This window comes from Mobula hypostoma, chromosome 9 (assembly GCF_963921235.1).
Source record: "Mobula hypostoma chromosome 9, sMobHyp1.1, whole genome shotgun sequence".
NCBI lineage: Eukaryota > Metazoa > Chordata > Chondrichthyes > Myliobatiformes > Myliobatidae > Mobula > Mobula hypostoma.
The window spans coordinates 87,451,639-87,467,938 of NC_086105.1; the positions used below are offsets into that span (position 1 = coordinate 87,451,639).

Below are 16,300 nucleotides of genomic sequence, written 5' to 3' on the forward strand. Positions count from 1 at the left end.
CCTGATCCTCTCCATCAAACCAATATCGCTATCTCAGATGTCCGGGTCACCTCCCTGTAAGATAAGAGCTCAGACCTTCATTGGGTCTGGTTGCCAATTAGCTCCTTGGGCTGCTCTCTGCTGCTGGACCTTAGCCAAGTGACAGGTGATGTCGACACTCTTTTCCTCCATCTCTCCTGCCTAGACTGGCACTGACTGAGCCAGTACCTCCTCCTTCTGTCTAAGATTCCTTATTTCCTCTTCTTTCTGAGAGATTGTCTTGTGTTGTTGTTTAATGATGGCCATCAACAGCCAAATAGCCCCTCCCTTTCTCCCCCTCTTGTCTATGAATCCTAATCCCTTTAGCACGGTACGACGGGAAGCCCACTGGAGCTCATGGCGGGGTTTCAGAACATGCATCAGGAGAAGGGGGAGAAGCTTTCTGCTTACATCTTTAGGCCAGAGAGGCAGCTAAATTGCTTACAGCACAGAGGGGTTATTCAGGCAGCTGAGGTGATCAGTTAAGAATGGACCAGATAGCCAAGGGTGCCCAGTCCCAGGACCTGATCGCTTGGAGTCTCTGACATTCTTTTGTTGAGCTGATCAGAGAGGTATAGGAGGAGGCGCCGGAAGGCCCCATTAGTCCATCAGCAGGAAACATTCCTCGGTAGTGGTCCCCTGCGGTGAAGTGACCACAGATAGCCTGCCCTGGAGAGCGGTAGAGGAGATTGTGGCAGAGTTGAGAACTCAGATGTCTCGGTTGTTATCAGTGGGTGTGACCCCCATATGATGGAGCTGATGGGGGGGGGCGCGGATCCCCTAAAAGGATGAACAATGCGGTAGGTGGCTAGCAGCTGGATTCACGCGAGAAGGAGAGTGAGCCCCCGAGTACCTAAGCAGAGAGAGAGAGTGTCGTTGGGAAAACAGTGGAGACCCAGTGAGGGGACGGCCTGGTGTCTCTGGGGGAACACGTTCTCAGCGATATACCAAGGAACAACAGAAAGCAAAAGACCCTGTTCCAGAAAGCTTAGTGGGACCATGCTCCAGTGTGCTGCGATGGACAGAGGGTATTTATGCTAAAGCCATACTTGATACCGGGTCACATCACCCCCGGACTGACCTCGGCGTTCCCAGCTGGTTCTGCCGGAGAAGTTTCAGAGGGTTGTGTTGAAGTCACTTTATGATGATTCTGGAAATTTGGGAGTGGAAAAGACCTGTGGATTGCTCAGAGACTGATTTTACTGGCCCCGAATGAAGTCTGAAGTTGAAGAATACTGCAGGTTGTGCATTCGATGCATACGGTAGAAGGCGCTGCCTACGCGGGCAGCTCCCTTGTCCTACCTGCAGAGTGCGGGGCCCCTGGACCTGGTGTGTGTGGATTTCCTGTCAATAGAACCCGATGCCAGCAGCACAGCAAATGTTTTAGTCATCATGGATCACTACACCAGATATGCGCAGGCTTTCCCTACCAAGGACCAGAGGGGGTCCACAGTGGCCAAAGTGTTATGGGAGAAGTATTTCATTTATTATGGCCTTCCCAGGTGGATACATAGTGATCAGGGACAGGATTTCGAGAGCAGACTCATCCATCAATTACTGGGCACGCTTGGAGTCAAGAAGTCGAGGACCACACCCTATCACCCACAGAGTGATCCCCAGCCCGAGAGGTTTAATCAGACCTTGCTAGACATGCTCGGGACCCTGGAGATCAGCAAGAAGAGCAGGTGGAGTCAATATATTGGAAATCTGGTTCACAGTTACAACTGTACTCAAAATGACACAACTGGGTACTCGCCACATTATCTGATGTTTGGGCGCGAGGTGATGTTGCCCATTGACCTTTGTTTTGGTACTGATGAGGGTGACTTACACCAAAGACTTATCTGAAGCATGTGTCTGTCATGAGATGAGATCTGAAAAGGGCTTATGAATTATCTGGGGTTGCAGCTGCCCAGCAGAATCAAGGGAATAAGAGAAGGTACGATCAAAAGGTGAGGTTCTCCCAACTCAAGACAAGTCAAGTTTATTGTCATTTCGACCATAAGCTGCTGGTACAGTACACAGTAAAAACGAAACAACGTTTCTCCAGGACCATGGTGCTACATGAAACAACACAAAACTACACTAGACTATGTGAGACAGCACAAGGCTACACTAGACTACGTAAAACAACATAAAAACTGCACTAGACTACAGACCTGCACAGGACTACATAAAGTGCACAAAACAGTGCAGGGTAGTACAATAATTAATAAACCTCGCCATGAGACAGGGTCCTCATAAGAAACTTGGGGCTGCCTGGGAAACATAAGTTGGCTGACTGCTGGGCGGCTACGCGCAATGTGGTGGAGAGTCAGATGCCAGGCCTACCAGTTTTCTGGGTGAAACCAGAGGAGGGGAATGGGCCTGTTGAGATTCTCCGTCAGAACCACCTTCTGCCTCTGGGACAAGAGGTGCAGGTAGACCCAGAGCCCAACTTGGAGCCTACACCGAGTAAAAGGACTCTGTGGAAACGCGGAGCAACTGCAGGGCCCACAGCAGGCGAGGTTAGGCCGGCCCCCACCCCTGAGAGGAATACTGATTTGGAGGATGAGGACCTGGATGTGTGGTATATGATGCCTTTTGCTAACTCCCCATTGATTGAGGAAGAGACTTCCAGTCCTTATTCCGCTGAGTCAGGTGAAGTGGGGGGACAGCCTGGGTTGCAGCGGGACCCTGCAAGGGATGAAGTGGGGTTTGGCCACGGGCAGAGGGGTCTGAGTTGCAGGTGGGCACAAGTGATAGGCTGGGGAAGCATCGCCAGGTAGACCAGAAGTATCCCCAGTCGTGTCTGAACCTCAAGAGTTAGGTAAAGGGGAACGGAGGTCTCAGAGAATTAGAAGACCACCGCAAAGGCTGGCCTATGTAGCACTGGGGGGACAGAGCGTGTTTTGGGGAGTTTTGTCACTGCCTTTTACACCTGGATTGGCCTTTATGTTTTGCAGAAAGGGTTGGCGAATTATCTCAACGTCATGAGGACATGACTAAATTTGGTGGGGGGAGAGTGTAATGCTCTGTAAGGTTTCACTGCTAATGTAATGGTTTCTCTGTAGCAGCAATGTTTGGGTTATGACTAGAGATAACGGGGGCTATGGAATGTGTGCCGTCCAATGAGAAGGATGTTGTTCTTTCTTGTGGGGCTGGGAGCAGGGATTTCGTGGTCTCTTGTCAGTGAGAGATGAAGAGAGAAGATGTGGATGGAAAGAGTTGGTAGACTGGCGGACAGAGTGGGCTCGAGGCAAGGGTCTGACAGTCAGCGATGCTCGGAGGAGGTCGATGGGGAATGAAAGGACAAATTCGTGAGCTCCAATGTGAACATTAGACTGTTTCATTAAAATGGGACCTTTTTCTTTTTATTTACTTTATTAACCCTATAGTCAGATTAAGATTTATAAAGCTTAATTGTTTATTTGCATATGGAGTACTGTCTGATATTTTGCGGTTCGGATTAGTAACTGGGCAGCACATCACGCAGCATCCACACAAACAAGATTTCTCAGTTTGGCTGGGCCAGAGGCTGTCTTCCCCTAGACAAACACATGCTGGCTGAACCTAAAGGTTACATTCAAAATACTGTTCAATTTGCTCAGTATATAAAATCCAGTTATCTGTTGTGTAATTAAAAGCATCAATCTTTCAGATATAGCTACTTATTTCTGCTCGTTTTTTTTATGACTATTATCACTGAGTGCTTACTGTTTATGAATCCATGAATTCTTCCATTTCCTGCCCTTTTTCTTAATCTCGACTGTCTCTGCACATGCTGTGCTGCTTTTTTTTTTACTTGACCACTCCTCACTGCACTTTTTTAAAACTTGAACGTCTCGCTCCACTTTAACATGTTGGAAGCCAGCTCGGTACAAATACCTCATCACGACTGTTATGTTTTGTAACTTCAAAGCATTAAACTACTTCAAAGGAAAGTAAGAGAGTCGGGAAATCAGTCGTGTACTTTGTTTTTTACTTAAAGTGAGGTGTGTACATGTCACATGGTGGCATCATTATGTATGCAATTCACTTATTTTTACAAGTAATCCATAATTAATTATTTAAACAAACAAAAATGCTTAACAACATATTTACAAGATTACTCAAATATTACTGAAATATTAAATACGCAACTATAGTGACAATCTTGCCTTGCTTGTCACCAGTCTGCAGTGAGATTGGGTCTTTTGTGGGCTATTTGGTTAAGATCATGGAAGTATATGCCATCATGTCACAAACATAATAAGAAGCCAAATTTCTCTAGGCCACCAAATTCAAAATTATGTTGTGCACTCACTTTGTTCCTCTCCATGGATGCTGCATTCCTCTGGCATTTTGTATCTATTATCTCCGGAGGGGAAGGCCCCGAATCCTCGGCTTTGCTTGTTGCTCGGCAGCCGGGTCAGGATCAAAGCGGTTGGCAGAGATGGTGCTCGGTGCTTGGTGTCGAAGGGCTGGTTGGAAGCTTCAAGTTTTCGGACGGACTCAGAGTCGGCTGTGGTCGGGTGCTTCCGATGCATCGACAGCTGTCGGCGCCTGGAGCTTTATGGCAGCTTTATGGAGCTTTATCTCCTTCTGCCGCCTGCTATCAGGGACTATTGGGAGTCGATCGGAAATTTGAGACTTTTTTTTACTGTTCCCATGGTCTGCTCTTTATCAAGTTATGGTATTGCTTTGCACTGCTTTAACTACATGTTATAATTATGTGGTCTTGTCAGTGTTAGTCTTTGGTTTCTCCTGTTTTTTCTGTGATATCTCTCTGGAGGAACATTGTATCATTTCTTACTGCATGCATGCATTTCTAAATGACAATAAACGAGGACTGAGTGTCCTCATAATCTAATCTATTACAGAAACAATGGGCAAATAGGTTGAAAGGTGAAATCTAAATGACAGAGTTTCAGGTTTCTGGGAGTAAATGGAGATTAGTGAACGTTAGATGAAGAATGTACTGCGAGGCTGAGGACATTATAGATGAGACTTTTGAAGAGGTGGTCACACCCAGAGTTCCGTCTTCAGACAGCAGATGGGTGACCACCAGGAGAGGTAGAGGATTAAGCAGTCAGCGTAGGGCTCCCCTGTGGACACTCTCCTCAGCAACAAGTATACTGCTGGGGAGGGGACCCCCCACCAGGGCACTGCAGTAACATTCAGGCTGGTGGCACTGTGGCCGGCTCGGAGTCTCAGCAGGGAAGGGTAAAGTCAGGCAGTGTAGTAGTAATAGGAGATTTGATAGTTAGGGGGACAGACAGGAGATCCTGTGGCCACAAAAGAAACACCAGGATGGTGTGTTACCTCCAGGGTGCTGGGTCCAGGATGTATCGGAGTGACTGTAGGATATTCTCAAGGGGAGGGGGAACAGCCAGTGTTTGTGGTGTATATTGGCACCAATGACAGAGGCAAAAAAGGGAAGAGGTCCTTCACGGTTAGTATATAGAGTTAGGAAAGAAGCTGGAGTGAAGGATCTCCGGATTAATCCCAGTGCCACAGGTCAGTGCAGGTAGGAATGGGATGATAGCACAGATGGATTAGTGGCTGAGGAAATGGTGCAGGGGGTAGGGTTTCAAGTTCCTGGAATATTGGAACCTTTTCTGTAGAAGGGGTGACCTGTGCAAGAGGGACGGGTTGCACCTGAATTGGAGGCGAACAAATATCCTGCCCTTGAGTGTTTAAACTAGGGCTGCAGGGGACTGAGAACCGGCGCACTAGGCCACTAAGGGAAGGATCAGATATGAAGGTAGATGTAAGGAAAAGTATTGATCGGCAAAATTGAAATAACAGGTATGATGGTTTGTATAATGTGTATTTTAATGCGAGGAGTATTATGGGTAAAGTTGATGAACTTAGAACATGGATCAGTACATGAAACTATGATGTTGTTGCCATTACTCAAACTTAGTTGAGAGTGGCAGGAATGGGTGATTAATGTTCCAAGTTTTCAAAGTTTTAGAAAAGATTGAGAAGGAGATGAAGGAGCGGGGGAGGGAGGGGTGGGAGGTGGAGTTGCACTACTAATCAGGGACAATATCACGACTGCACTCAGGGGAGACATAAAGGGGGGAACATCTGCTTAGATGTGGATAATGCGAGTGAGATACTGAATGAGTACTTTGCTTCAGTATTTACCAAAGAAAAGGATATGGAGGACCAGGAGATCAGTGCTGAGTGTATAAATATGTTTGGGTGTTTAGAGGTCAAGGAGGAAGTGTTGGGTTTCCTAATGAGTATTAAGGTGGATAAGTCCCCAGGGCCTGATAGAATTTACCCCAGATTATTGAGGGAGACAAGAGACGAGATTGCTGGGCCCCTGACCAATATTTTCAAGACCTCTTATGGCACAGTCAAGCTCCTGGACAACTGGTGACTGGCTAATGTTGTAACTCTATTTAAGAAGGAAACAAGGGGAAATCTTGAGAACTGTAAACCAGTGAGTGTCATGTCAGTTGATCATCTCATATGAGCATTTGGAAACCCATGGCCTAGTTAGGGAGAGTCAGGCTGAATTTGTGCAGGGCAGGTCGTGCCTTACCAACTTGATTGAGTTTTTTGACAAGGTGATGAGAGCAATTGATGAAGGTAGAGCAGTGGATGTTGTCTACGTGGATTTTAATAAGGCGTTTGACAAAGTCCCTCATTGGAGGCTAATCCAGAAGACTTGGATACATGGGGTCCACAGCAAATTGGCTATTTGGATTCAGAAATGGCTTGCACATAGAAGACAGAGAGTAGTGGTTGAAGGGACTTATTCAAGCTGGAGTAGTTAGAGGTGTTCAGCAGGGATCTGTGGTGGGATCTTTCCTGTATGTGATGTATATAAATGACCTGGATGAAAATACAGATGTGTGGGTTGGTAAATTTGTGGATGATACCAAGATTGGTAGAGTTGTGGATAGTGTAGATAACTGGCAAAAATACAGCCTGAAATAGATCAGTTGTGGATATGGGCAGAGAAATGGCAGATGGAGTTTGACCCAGATAAATGTGACATGTTGCACCTTGTTAGGTTAAATGCAAGGAGACAGTACAATGTTAAGGGTAAGACCTTTAACCGTGCTGCTGAGCAGAGAGATTTTGGGTCCAAGTTCATAGCTCCATGAAAGTGGCTACACAGGTCGATAGGTGGTTAAGGCGGCTTATGCAATGCTTGCTTTTATTAGCCGAGGCATTGAGTTCAAACGTCAAGAGGTCTTGTTACAACTTTATAAAACTCTGGTTAGGCCACATCTGGAGTATTGCATATAGTTCTGGTCGCCCCACTGTAGGGAGGATGTTGAGGCTTTGGAGATGGTATAGAAGAGATTTACCAGGATGATGCCTGGTTTAGAAGGCATGTGCTATCATGAGAGGCTACACAAGTGTGCTGTTTTCTTTGGAGCGGCGGAGACTGAGGAGAGAACTGACAAAGGTTTACAAGATTATGACAGGCATAGATGGAGTAGACAGGGAGTATCTTTTCCCAAGGGTAGAAATGTCTAATATCGGAGGGCATGCATTGATAGTGAGAGGGGTTAGGTTCAAGGGGGATGTGAGGGGTAAGTTTTTCACTCGGTGGGTGGTGGATGCCTGTTGGTATGGTGGTAGAGGCAAATACATTAGAGGCCTTTAAGAGACATTTAGATATGCACATGAATATGAGGAAGATGGAGGGATATGGGATTTGTGCGGGAAGAGGGACTCGTTTTGGGTTTTTTAAAAATTTATTTTTTGGCTGGTTTGGCACAACGTTGCAAGCCAAAGGGCCTGTTCCTGTACTGTACTGTTCACTGTTCTATGAACTTTACAAGTCATTATACAGATGGCAGTGTCTTAGATTAATTTTTAAACTGAATTCTGCCTAGTTTATGGAAGTTGGAGGATGTAGACACCAGATGATACCTCAGAATATGAGGACATCCCTTTAGAAGAAAGGTGAGAAGGAATTTCTTTAGCCAGAGCTTGGTCAATCTGTGGAATTCATTGCTATGAATGGCCATGGAGCCCAAGTTATTAGGAGGTTTCTTGAAATGTACGGGTGTAAAAGGTTACCTGGACAAGGCAGGAGAATTGTGTTGAAGGGGAAAATAAATTAGTCATGATAGAATAGTCTAATTCTGCTCTTACATCTTCTTGTCTTTAGGCTTTTCATCTGATGCCATCAAACGCTTCTGGAAGCTCAAACATAGAGCATGTATGGTGGTTAATTTTGCGGCCTGAATTTCTCTTTCTGCCATTTGGTGAAAGTCACATGCACTCTGCTTTTAGATCAGCGGCAGTACACTGTGTCTTTGGGAGCAGCTCTTCGGCCACTGGAGAGAAGCATTTGAGGAGGACCTTGGTGATTAATTTTCCATGATAACAGAAAGGAGGACCCCTGTTGTTACTGCAATCAGATGAGGTTGTGATATTTGTTATTGAAATTCATCTCTGTAAAGTTTTAGTCCTGGGGCATTTTTTGTTATAATTTAGCCTATGCTTTTTATGATTCTTTTTGATTAGGTATTGTGACAAGGCTGGACAAAATAGTTTGCTGTAGAATAGAATCAGGGACATCAATGTCCAGAGCAGACTAATCACTTTTTGACGTGTTTCTTCCACAGAATGTTAATTGGTTATAATTTTGATAAATACATTTCTTTCTTGGATCTTGGGTTAGTTGGGCATGGCTGGTTCTGACAGCACAGAAGAATCTTTGCATGTTACCATGGATCTCCTGAATTCATCCACTCACCATCTATTCTTTAGGCAGCAGGTTTACTGTTGGACCTGGATTTCAGGTACTTCCAGATCAGTTTCTTTTTCTCAAGGTAACTTTTCTGTTGCCCTCATTATCTCGGGACAAAGTTGCTGGAGTTGCAGAGTGGATGAGGTAATAGTCAGACCAAAAGTCATGGCATAGTCAGTACAGACTGTCATGTGGTCTTTCATTTTGATAAACTGAGGAACATGCTGATCACCAACTTTCCAACTTACCTACAATGTAAGGTATTCACAACAACACCAATTTTCATGTATCTACATGGTCTTGATCCAAAGGCAAGAGGGTTCAAGCCTACTAGAGATCATGTTCTGCTGAAGGTACATTAACAAGAATGCAGATGTGGACATGTAGATATGCATGTACACAGTCCAAAAGACGTGGCCAAACATTGTTCACTTGTCCATTGCCTCCCCTTTGATCCTGACCACCCTACGTTCTCCCATCCTTTCCTTGACTTTTCACTCCATCAATCTTCTCCATCCTTGAGTTATTTATTTCTTCCATGCTCCCATAGTCCATGTCCCCCTCCCAATTTTCTTGAAATACTTTCCCCCAGCTCATACTCTCCTCCATACTTTCTTTCATCTTGGAGCTGGGTCCCCGCATTAGGACCCCCCTCCATCCCTCTTTTTCCTTCATCTATCTACTTTTCATCATCTTTACCTTTTCCTTCTCTGAAGTCCTCCCTAAGACCTCCCTCATTCTCCAGCTCCATGATACCTCACCCACGCTACCCCTTTGTGCAATTTCTTCAGCGAGCGTGTTGCTGAACGTAAGCTTCTTAGGACAGTGGCTGGACAAATTGACAGGTCTCCGAGGAAATGCTGTGGGCAATGGGACAGTATGAGCTTGCAGAGGAAGGTCCAGTCTTAGGTGAGAGAGTAAATTAGTCTTATACTCCTCACCTGCTTTGGTCTCCCCTACCCAGCATCACCCGTTTCCCTGCAGCACTGCTTAGTCTACGACCCAACATTGTTGCGTTCAGGGTATGTGGGCTTGTGGACGTCAGTAAATAGCCTGAAAAGGAATCATCCAGTGTTCCAGATAATTTTGTCACCTGCCCTGTCAACTTGAGGCCAACACCATCAGTCCGTGTGCCGTAGATTCACGCGTTGCCATTTTCAGTCCATGTGCAGTAGATCAGTGGTCCCCAGCCTCCGGGCTGCGGACCGATACCGAGCCGCGAAGAATGCAGTGGTGCAGCGGCAGTCAGAACGCACCCAGCACATCTTTAAGAAAAAAAGCTGAAATAAACAAGCTAATAAGTTACATGCCGAGTGGCACATAAATGTCGGCCCAGATCAGAGGCGAGGATGGAGCACCACAGGAAGTGTAGGGACAGGTTGCACCGCAGGAAGTGTAGGGTCAGGTGGTGCCGCAGTAAGTGTAGGGTCAGGTGGCAGAAAAGGAGTGCCAGGGTGGGGGGGGGGCGGTGGTACAGGTGCAGACACACCTGCCCTGAGACACTAGGCCAGGTAACTTGATTCTAAACAGTTAGTTTATTGATCATTACACAATGTCTATCTGGTGCTTCCTACTCCCTCCCCTCTCCCTTCCCCTTTTCCCAACCATGATTCCCCTCTCCCTGCCCCCTTCCCACTCTCAATCCACAATAGAGACCCACATCAGAATCAAGTTTATCATCACTCACATTTCACTCACTGAAATCTGTGTTTTTTTTCTGGCAGCAGTACAGTGCAATACATAAAATTACACCAGTACTGTGCACCCTAGCTATATATATATGGCCAAGTCTTTCATATAACCATATAACAATTACAGCACGGAAACAGGCCATCTCAGCCCTTCTAGTCTGTGCTGAATGCTTTCTCTCACCTAGTCCCACCGACCTGCACTCAGCCCATAACCCTCCATTCCTTTCCTGTCCATATAGCTATCCAAGTTTACTTTAAATGACAATATGGAGCCTGCCTCTACCACTTCTACTGGAAGCTCGTTCTACACAGCTACCACTTTCTGAATAAAGAAGTTCCCCCTCGTATTACTGCTAAACTTTTGCCCCCTAACTCTCAACTCACGTCCTCTTGTTTGAATCTCCCCTACTTTCAATGAAAAAAGCCTATCCACGTCAACTCTATCTATCCCCCTAATAATTTTAAATACCTCTATCAAGTCCCTCCTCAACCTTTTATGCTCCAAAGAATAAAGACCCAACTTGTTCAACCTTCCCCTGTAACTCAGATGCTGAAACCCAAGTAACATTCTAGTAAATCCTCTCTGTACTCTCTCTATTTTGTTGACATCTTTCCTATAATTCGGTGACCAAAACTGTACACAATACTCCAAATTTGGCCTTACCAATGCCTTGTACAATTTTAACATTACATCCCAACTCCTATACTCAATGCTCTGATTTATAAAGGTCAGCACACCAAAAGCTTTCTTCACCACCCTATCCACATGAGATTCCACCTTCAGGGAACATTATTCCTAGATCCCTCTGTTCTACTGCATTCTTCAATGCCCTACAATTTACCATGTATGTCCTATTTTGATGAGTCCTACCAAAATGTAGCACCTCACACTTATCAGCATTAAACTCCATCTGCCATCTTTCAGCCCACTCTTCTAAGTGGTCTAAATCTCTCTGCAAGCTTTGAAAACTTACTTCATTATCCACAACGCCACCTAGCTTAGTATCATCTGCATACTTACTAATCCAATTTACCACCCCAACATCCAGATCATTAATGTATATGACAAACAACATTGGACCCAGTACAGATCCCTGAGGCACACCACCAGTTACTGGCCTCCAACCTGACAAACAGCTATCCACCTCTACTCTCTGGCGTCTCCCATCCAGCCACTGTTGAATCCATTTTACTACTTCAATATTAATACCTAACAATTGAACCTTCCTAACTAACCTTCCGTGTGGAACCTTGTCAAAGGCCTTACCTAAGTCCATATAGACAACATCCACCACTTTACCCTCATCAACTTTCCTAGTAACCTCATCAAAAAATTTTTGAACAGTATTTTTTGAAATCTTTTGCACAGTACTGTAACTGATTCTCTTTCCAGAACTCCATGGCAGGCTGATGCTTCAGAAATAGTTGGATGTTGGTCTAAGTGGCAATGTGTGCTAGTGCTGACTCTTGGTTTGTGTGACAGGCAGACCGATCTCATCACCTTCTATCAAAGGTCTTGATACTTGTTTGAAAGTTCCAGTGACAAAGCACAATGCCAGATGACTTTGACAGCCTGTTTGATGCGCCATTCAATAGGGTCCATCATCTTTCCTTTTTCCTCAATGACACTGTAATTGGATAATTCTGGGAGAGGACTGGTGAAATATGATAACAATTATGATTAAAAAAGGAGGATATGTTGGATATTTTACTGGACCTAAACATGAAAAAATCTGAATGGCCCAGTGAGACTTATTTCAGTCTTCTAAGGAGAGGAAGGGAGGAGATTGCTGGGGCTCTGATAGAAATTTTCAGATATTATCTGTCCACTGATGAGGTGCCATATGATTAGAAAGCAGTGAGTCTAACATTGGTGGACAGCAATTACAAGCCAGTGAGTTTAATATTAGTAGTAGAGACATTATTTGAAAGTACTATATGGGGATAAATCTGCATGGAGAGAATTATGATTTGAAAATATTATATGAGGACAATTCTGCTTGGAGAGGCAGGAAAGTCAGCATAGCTTTGCTGAAAGGACGTCCTGATGAAGGGTCTCAGCCCGATACATCGACTGTACTATTTTTCATAGATGCTGCCTGGCCTGCTGAGTTCATCCAGCATTTTGTGTGTATTGAAGGGGATATCCTGCCTGAAGTTTTTGAGTTGGTGTCCAAGTGTGTCTATGTGGATAGCAGTAAGGGTAACAACATTGAAACCATGGCAGTTTGGCAAACTGGATCTGAAATTACCATGGGGATAGATGGCAGATTGTGATGGTTGAGGGTTGTGATTGGAAGGCTGTAACTTAAAGTTCAAAGTTTGAAGTAAACTTTATTATCAAAGTAATTATACAATCATGAGATTCATTTTCTTGAGGACATACTCAATTAATCTTTAGAATATTAACCATAACGGAATCAATGAAAGACCACCCAACCAGGATGTTCAACCAAAGTGCAGAAGACAACAAACAGTACAAATACAAAAAGAAGAAATAATAATGAGTAAATAAACAATAAATATTGAGAACATGAGGTGAAGAGTCCTTGAAAGTAAGTCCATTGATCGTCGGAACATTTCGATGATGGAGTAAGTGAAGTTGAGTGAAGTTATCCCGTTAGGTTCAAGAGCCTGTTGGTTGAGGGGTAATAAGTGTTCCTGAACCAGATGGTGTGAATCCTGAGGCTCTTGTACCTTCTTCCTGACGGCAGCATGAGAAGAGAGCGTGACCTTGGTGGTGGAGGACCCTGATGATGGATGCTGCTTTCTCGTGACAGTGTATCATGTAGATGGCTCACTGGTTGAGAGGCCCTTACCCATGATGGGCTTTTTGTAGGCTTTTCCATTCAAGAGCATTGGTGTTTCCATACCAGGCTGTGATGCAGCCAGTCAGTATACTCTGCACTACATATTTATAGAAGTTTGTCAAAGTTTTAGATGACATGCTGATTATCCACAAGCTCTTAAGGAAGTAGAGGCGACGCTGTGCTTTCTTTGTAAATGCACTTTTGTGCTGGGTCCAAGACAGATCATCTGAAATAGTAACACCTAGGACTTTAAAGTTACTAACCCTCTCCACCTCCAACCTTCTGATGAGGACTGGCTCCTGGACCTCTGGTTTGCTTCTCATAAGTTTATCATCAGCTCCTTGGTCTTGCTGACTTTGAGAATGAGGTTATTGTTGTGGCACCACTCTGACAGATTTTCAATCTCCCTCCTATATGCTGATTCATCACCATCTTTGATTCGGCCAATGACAGTGGTGTCATCAGCAAATGTGAATATGGCATTGGAGTTGTGCTTAGCCTCACAGTCATAAGTGTAAAGAGAGTAGAGCAGGGGCTAAGCACACAGCCTTATGGTGTACCTGTGCTGATGGAGATCATGGAGGAGATGTGGTTGCCAATCTAAACTGACTGAGGTCTGCAAGTGAAGAAATACAGGATCCAATTGCACAAGGAGGTATTGAACCAAGGTCTTGGAGCTTATTGATTAGTTTTTTGGGGATGATGATATAGAATGCTGAGCTGTAGTCCATAAAGAGCATCCTGATGTCTTTGCTGTCCAGATGTTCCAGGGTTGAGTGAAGAGCCAATGTAATGGCATCAACCGTGGATCTGCTGCTCTGGTAGGGAAACTGGAGCAGAACTCAGTCACTTTTCAGGCAGGAGTTGATATGTTTCATCACCAACCTCTCAGAATACTTCATCACTGTGGATGTAAGTGCAGCTGGGTGATCGTCATTGAGGCCGGTTAGCACACTCTTTATGGGCACCAGTATATTGAAGCAGGTGGGTACCTCAGACTGCCGAAGCCAGAGGTTAAAGATCTCAGTGAGCACTCTGACCAGTTGATCAGCACAGGTCTTTATTACTTGGCCTTCTACCCCATTTGGGCTGGATGCTTTTCCTCAGTTCACCCTCCTGAGGGCTGCTCGCATGTCAGCTTCAGAGACTGAAATCATAGGATCATCGAGGGATGTGGGAGCTTCTATGTTTATAGGTCAAAGTGAGCATAGAAAGCGTGGATCAAATCACAAACAAGAGAAAGTCTGCAGATGCTGGAAATCTGAGCCACACACACAAAATGCTCGAAGAACTCAGCAGGCCAGGCAGCATCTGTGGAAAAAGGTACAGTTGACATTTTGGGCTGAAACCCTTCAGCAGGACTGGAGAAAAAAAACTGAGGAGTAGATTTGAAAGGTGGGGGGAGGGGAGAGAGAAACACCAGGCAATAGATGAAACTTGGAGGGGAGAGATGAAGCAAAGCCAGGAAGTGACTATATGTCTACTCTATAGGCACATACAGATAGGGTAATTTGGTGTTATTTCATGTCTGACTGGTAGTCAGATTATGCTCTGTTATAGTTTGGTGTTACATTTCATATATAACACTGAAGATATGTATACATGGTTCATATATTGGATTTGTTTACCTAGTCAGGGTTGTTGTTTTCTCTCTCTCTCTCTCGGCCCCTGTTACCATCTGCTAGCTGCCAGCCCCCTCAGTCACTCCATCCCGGCCTACACCATACCCACACCGCCGCGGCACGCCACCTTTTGTCCCTTATTTGGGAGTGAGATAGTTGGCAACCTAACTGTACGGTTCAGTTCAGTGGCGACATGACCTGACCCATCCTTCAGCACACTTAGTAAAACACAAGACCCCGGCTCCCAGCACCTCTTGGGTTTACAGGGTACAGCAGCCACACCAAAAATAACAACTGGACATCTAAATGAGGGACATTACTCTCTTTCTATTCCCGATTAAAACACAACATATTACAAAAAGGGCTGGAAAATATCCCGCCTCCCTGAGGGTGTGATGGATACCGAAAGGTTGTGCTGTGATTGGATAACAGAAATGTCATTCAATTGCGTGATGACGAAATGGGCGGTGTTTGATTGTGGAGGTGAAAGGTGGGGAAAATGGCGGCGCCCAGGAGGGGATGTGATTGATGTGAGAGATATTGATACTTACAGCGAGGATGTTGGCTCGCTGCTGGGCCCGGGCTCCGGCCGCCCTCAGATTCGGGCTTGTTTGCAGAGTGGAGTGCAGGCGACGATACCTGGCAGCAGGTGAGCGGCAGTGATGATCTGGTGCATAAAACAGGACTAAGAAATGGGCCGAGCATCTCTTGGTACATGGTTTTGGAGTTCAGGTTCCATTCTGAGTGGTTGGACGCAAACTGTGTTGTCTTTCCACTGTGGCTGAGGCGTTTTTGTAGTATCCGAGAGGTGGATGTAGAATATCCCACAGCATGTTCTTCAGAAAGGATGGGCGTGTTCTCTCGAGCGTTTTGGCCACTATATTCTTTAATAAGCATGATAGTAAAATTAGTGTGTTATTAATGCATTGCTGTCATTAGGATCGTGGTGTGTGTATATTGGCTAACATTTTAAACACTCATTTCAGTTGTATTAACCAGGCATCCGTTATCTCCAGATACCTCTTACAAATCTTGGGATGGGGGTCAACCTTAATATTAAAACAAGCAATCCTTTGACTGTAAACGGTTTTGGGAACTCCAGAAGTTGCGGGATAGCAGAAAGCTCATAACTCTAAGGAGCTTGAAGTAATTTCTAAACATAGACGGCATTGATTGGTTGTCTTTTGTATTTAGTAACAGTATTGAAGTAGTGGATTAGACATGATCAAATTAAATAGCGGATCAGGCTAGAAGACGAATGATTCACAGGTGTTCTGCTGTCTATGTTTCTCTTAAAGCTTTTCCACCAGAGCACAGTAGAAATATGAAATTAGCTGCCTGGCATTGATAAGTAGAAAATATAATCACATTTAAAATACCAGTACGGGCCTGGTGTTGATGGCACTGCCTCGAACTGCTTTATATCTTACCTCAAAAATAGAAGCTTCTCTGTCAACATAGGCAAATTTT

At 44.9% G+C, this 16,300-nt stretch overlaps 1 protein-coding gene across 1 annotated transcript in view; it reads left to right on the top strand.

Moving 5' to 3' along the window:
* Positions 1 to 15,305: 15,305 nt before the first annotated feature.
* Positions 15,306 to 16,300, top strand: part of atpaf2 (ATP synthase mitochondrial F1 complex assembly factor 2) — a 55,120-nt gene continuing 54,125 nt past the window's right edge. Inside the window, exon 1 of the mRNA XM_063057361.1 lies at positions 15,306 to 15,479. Coding sequence (XP_062913431.1) covers positions 15,389 to 15,479 — 91 coding nt within the window. The 5' untranslated portion in view covers positions 15,306 to 15,388. The remainder of the gene's footprint in view (positions 15,480 to 16,300) is intronic.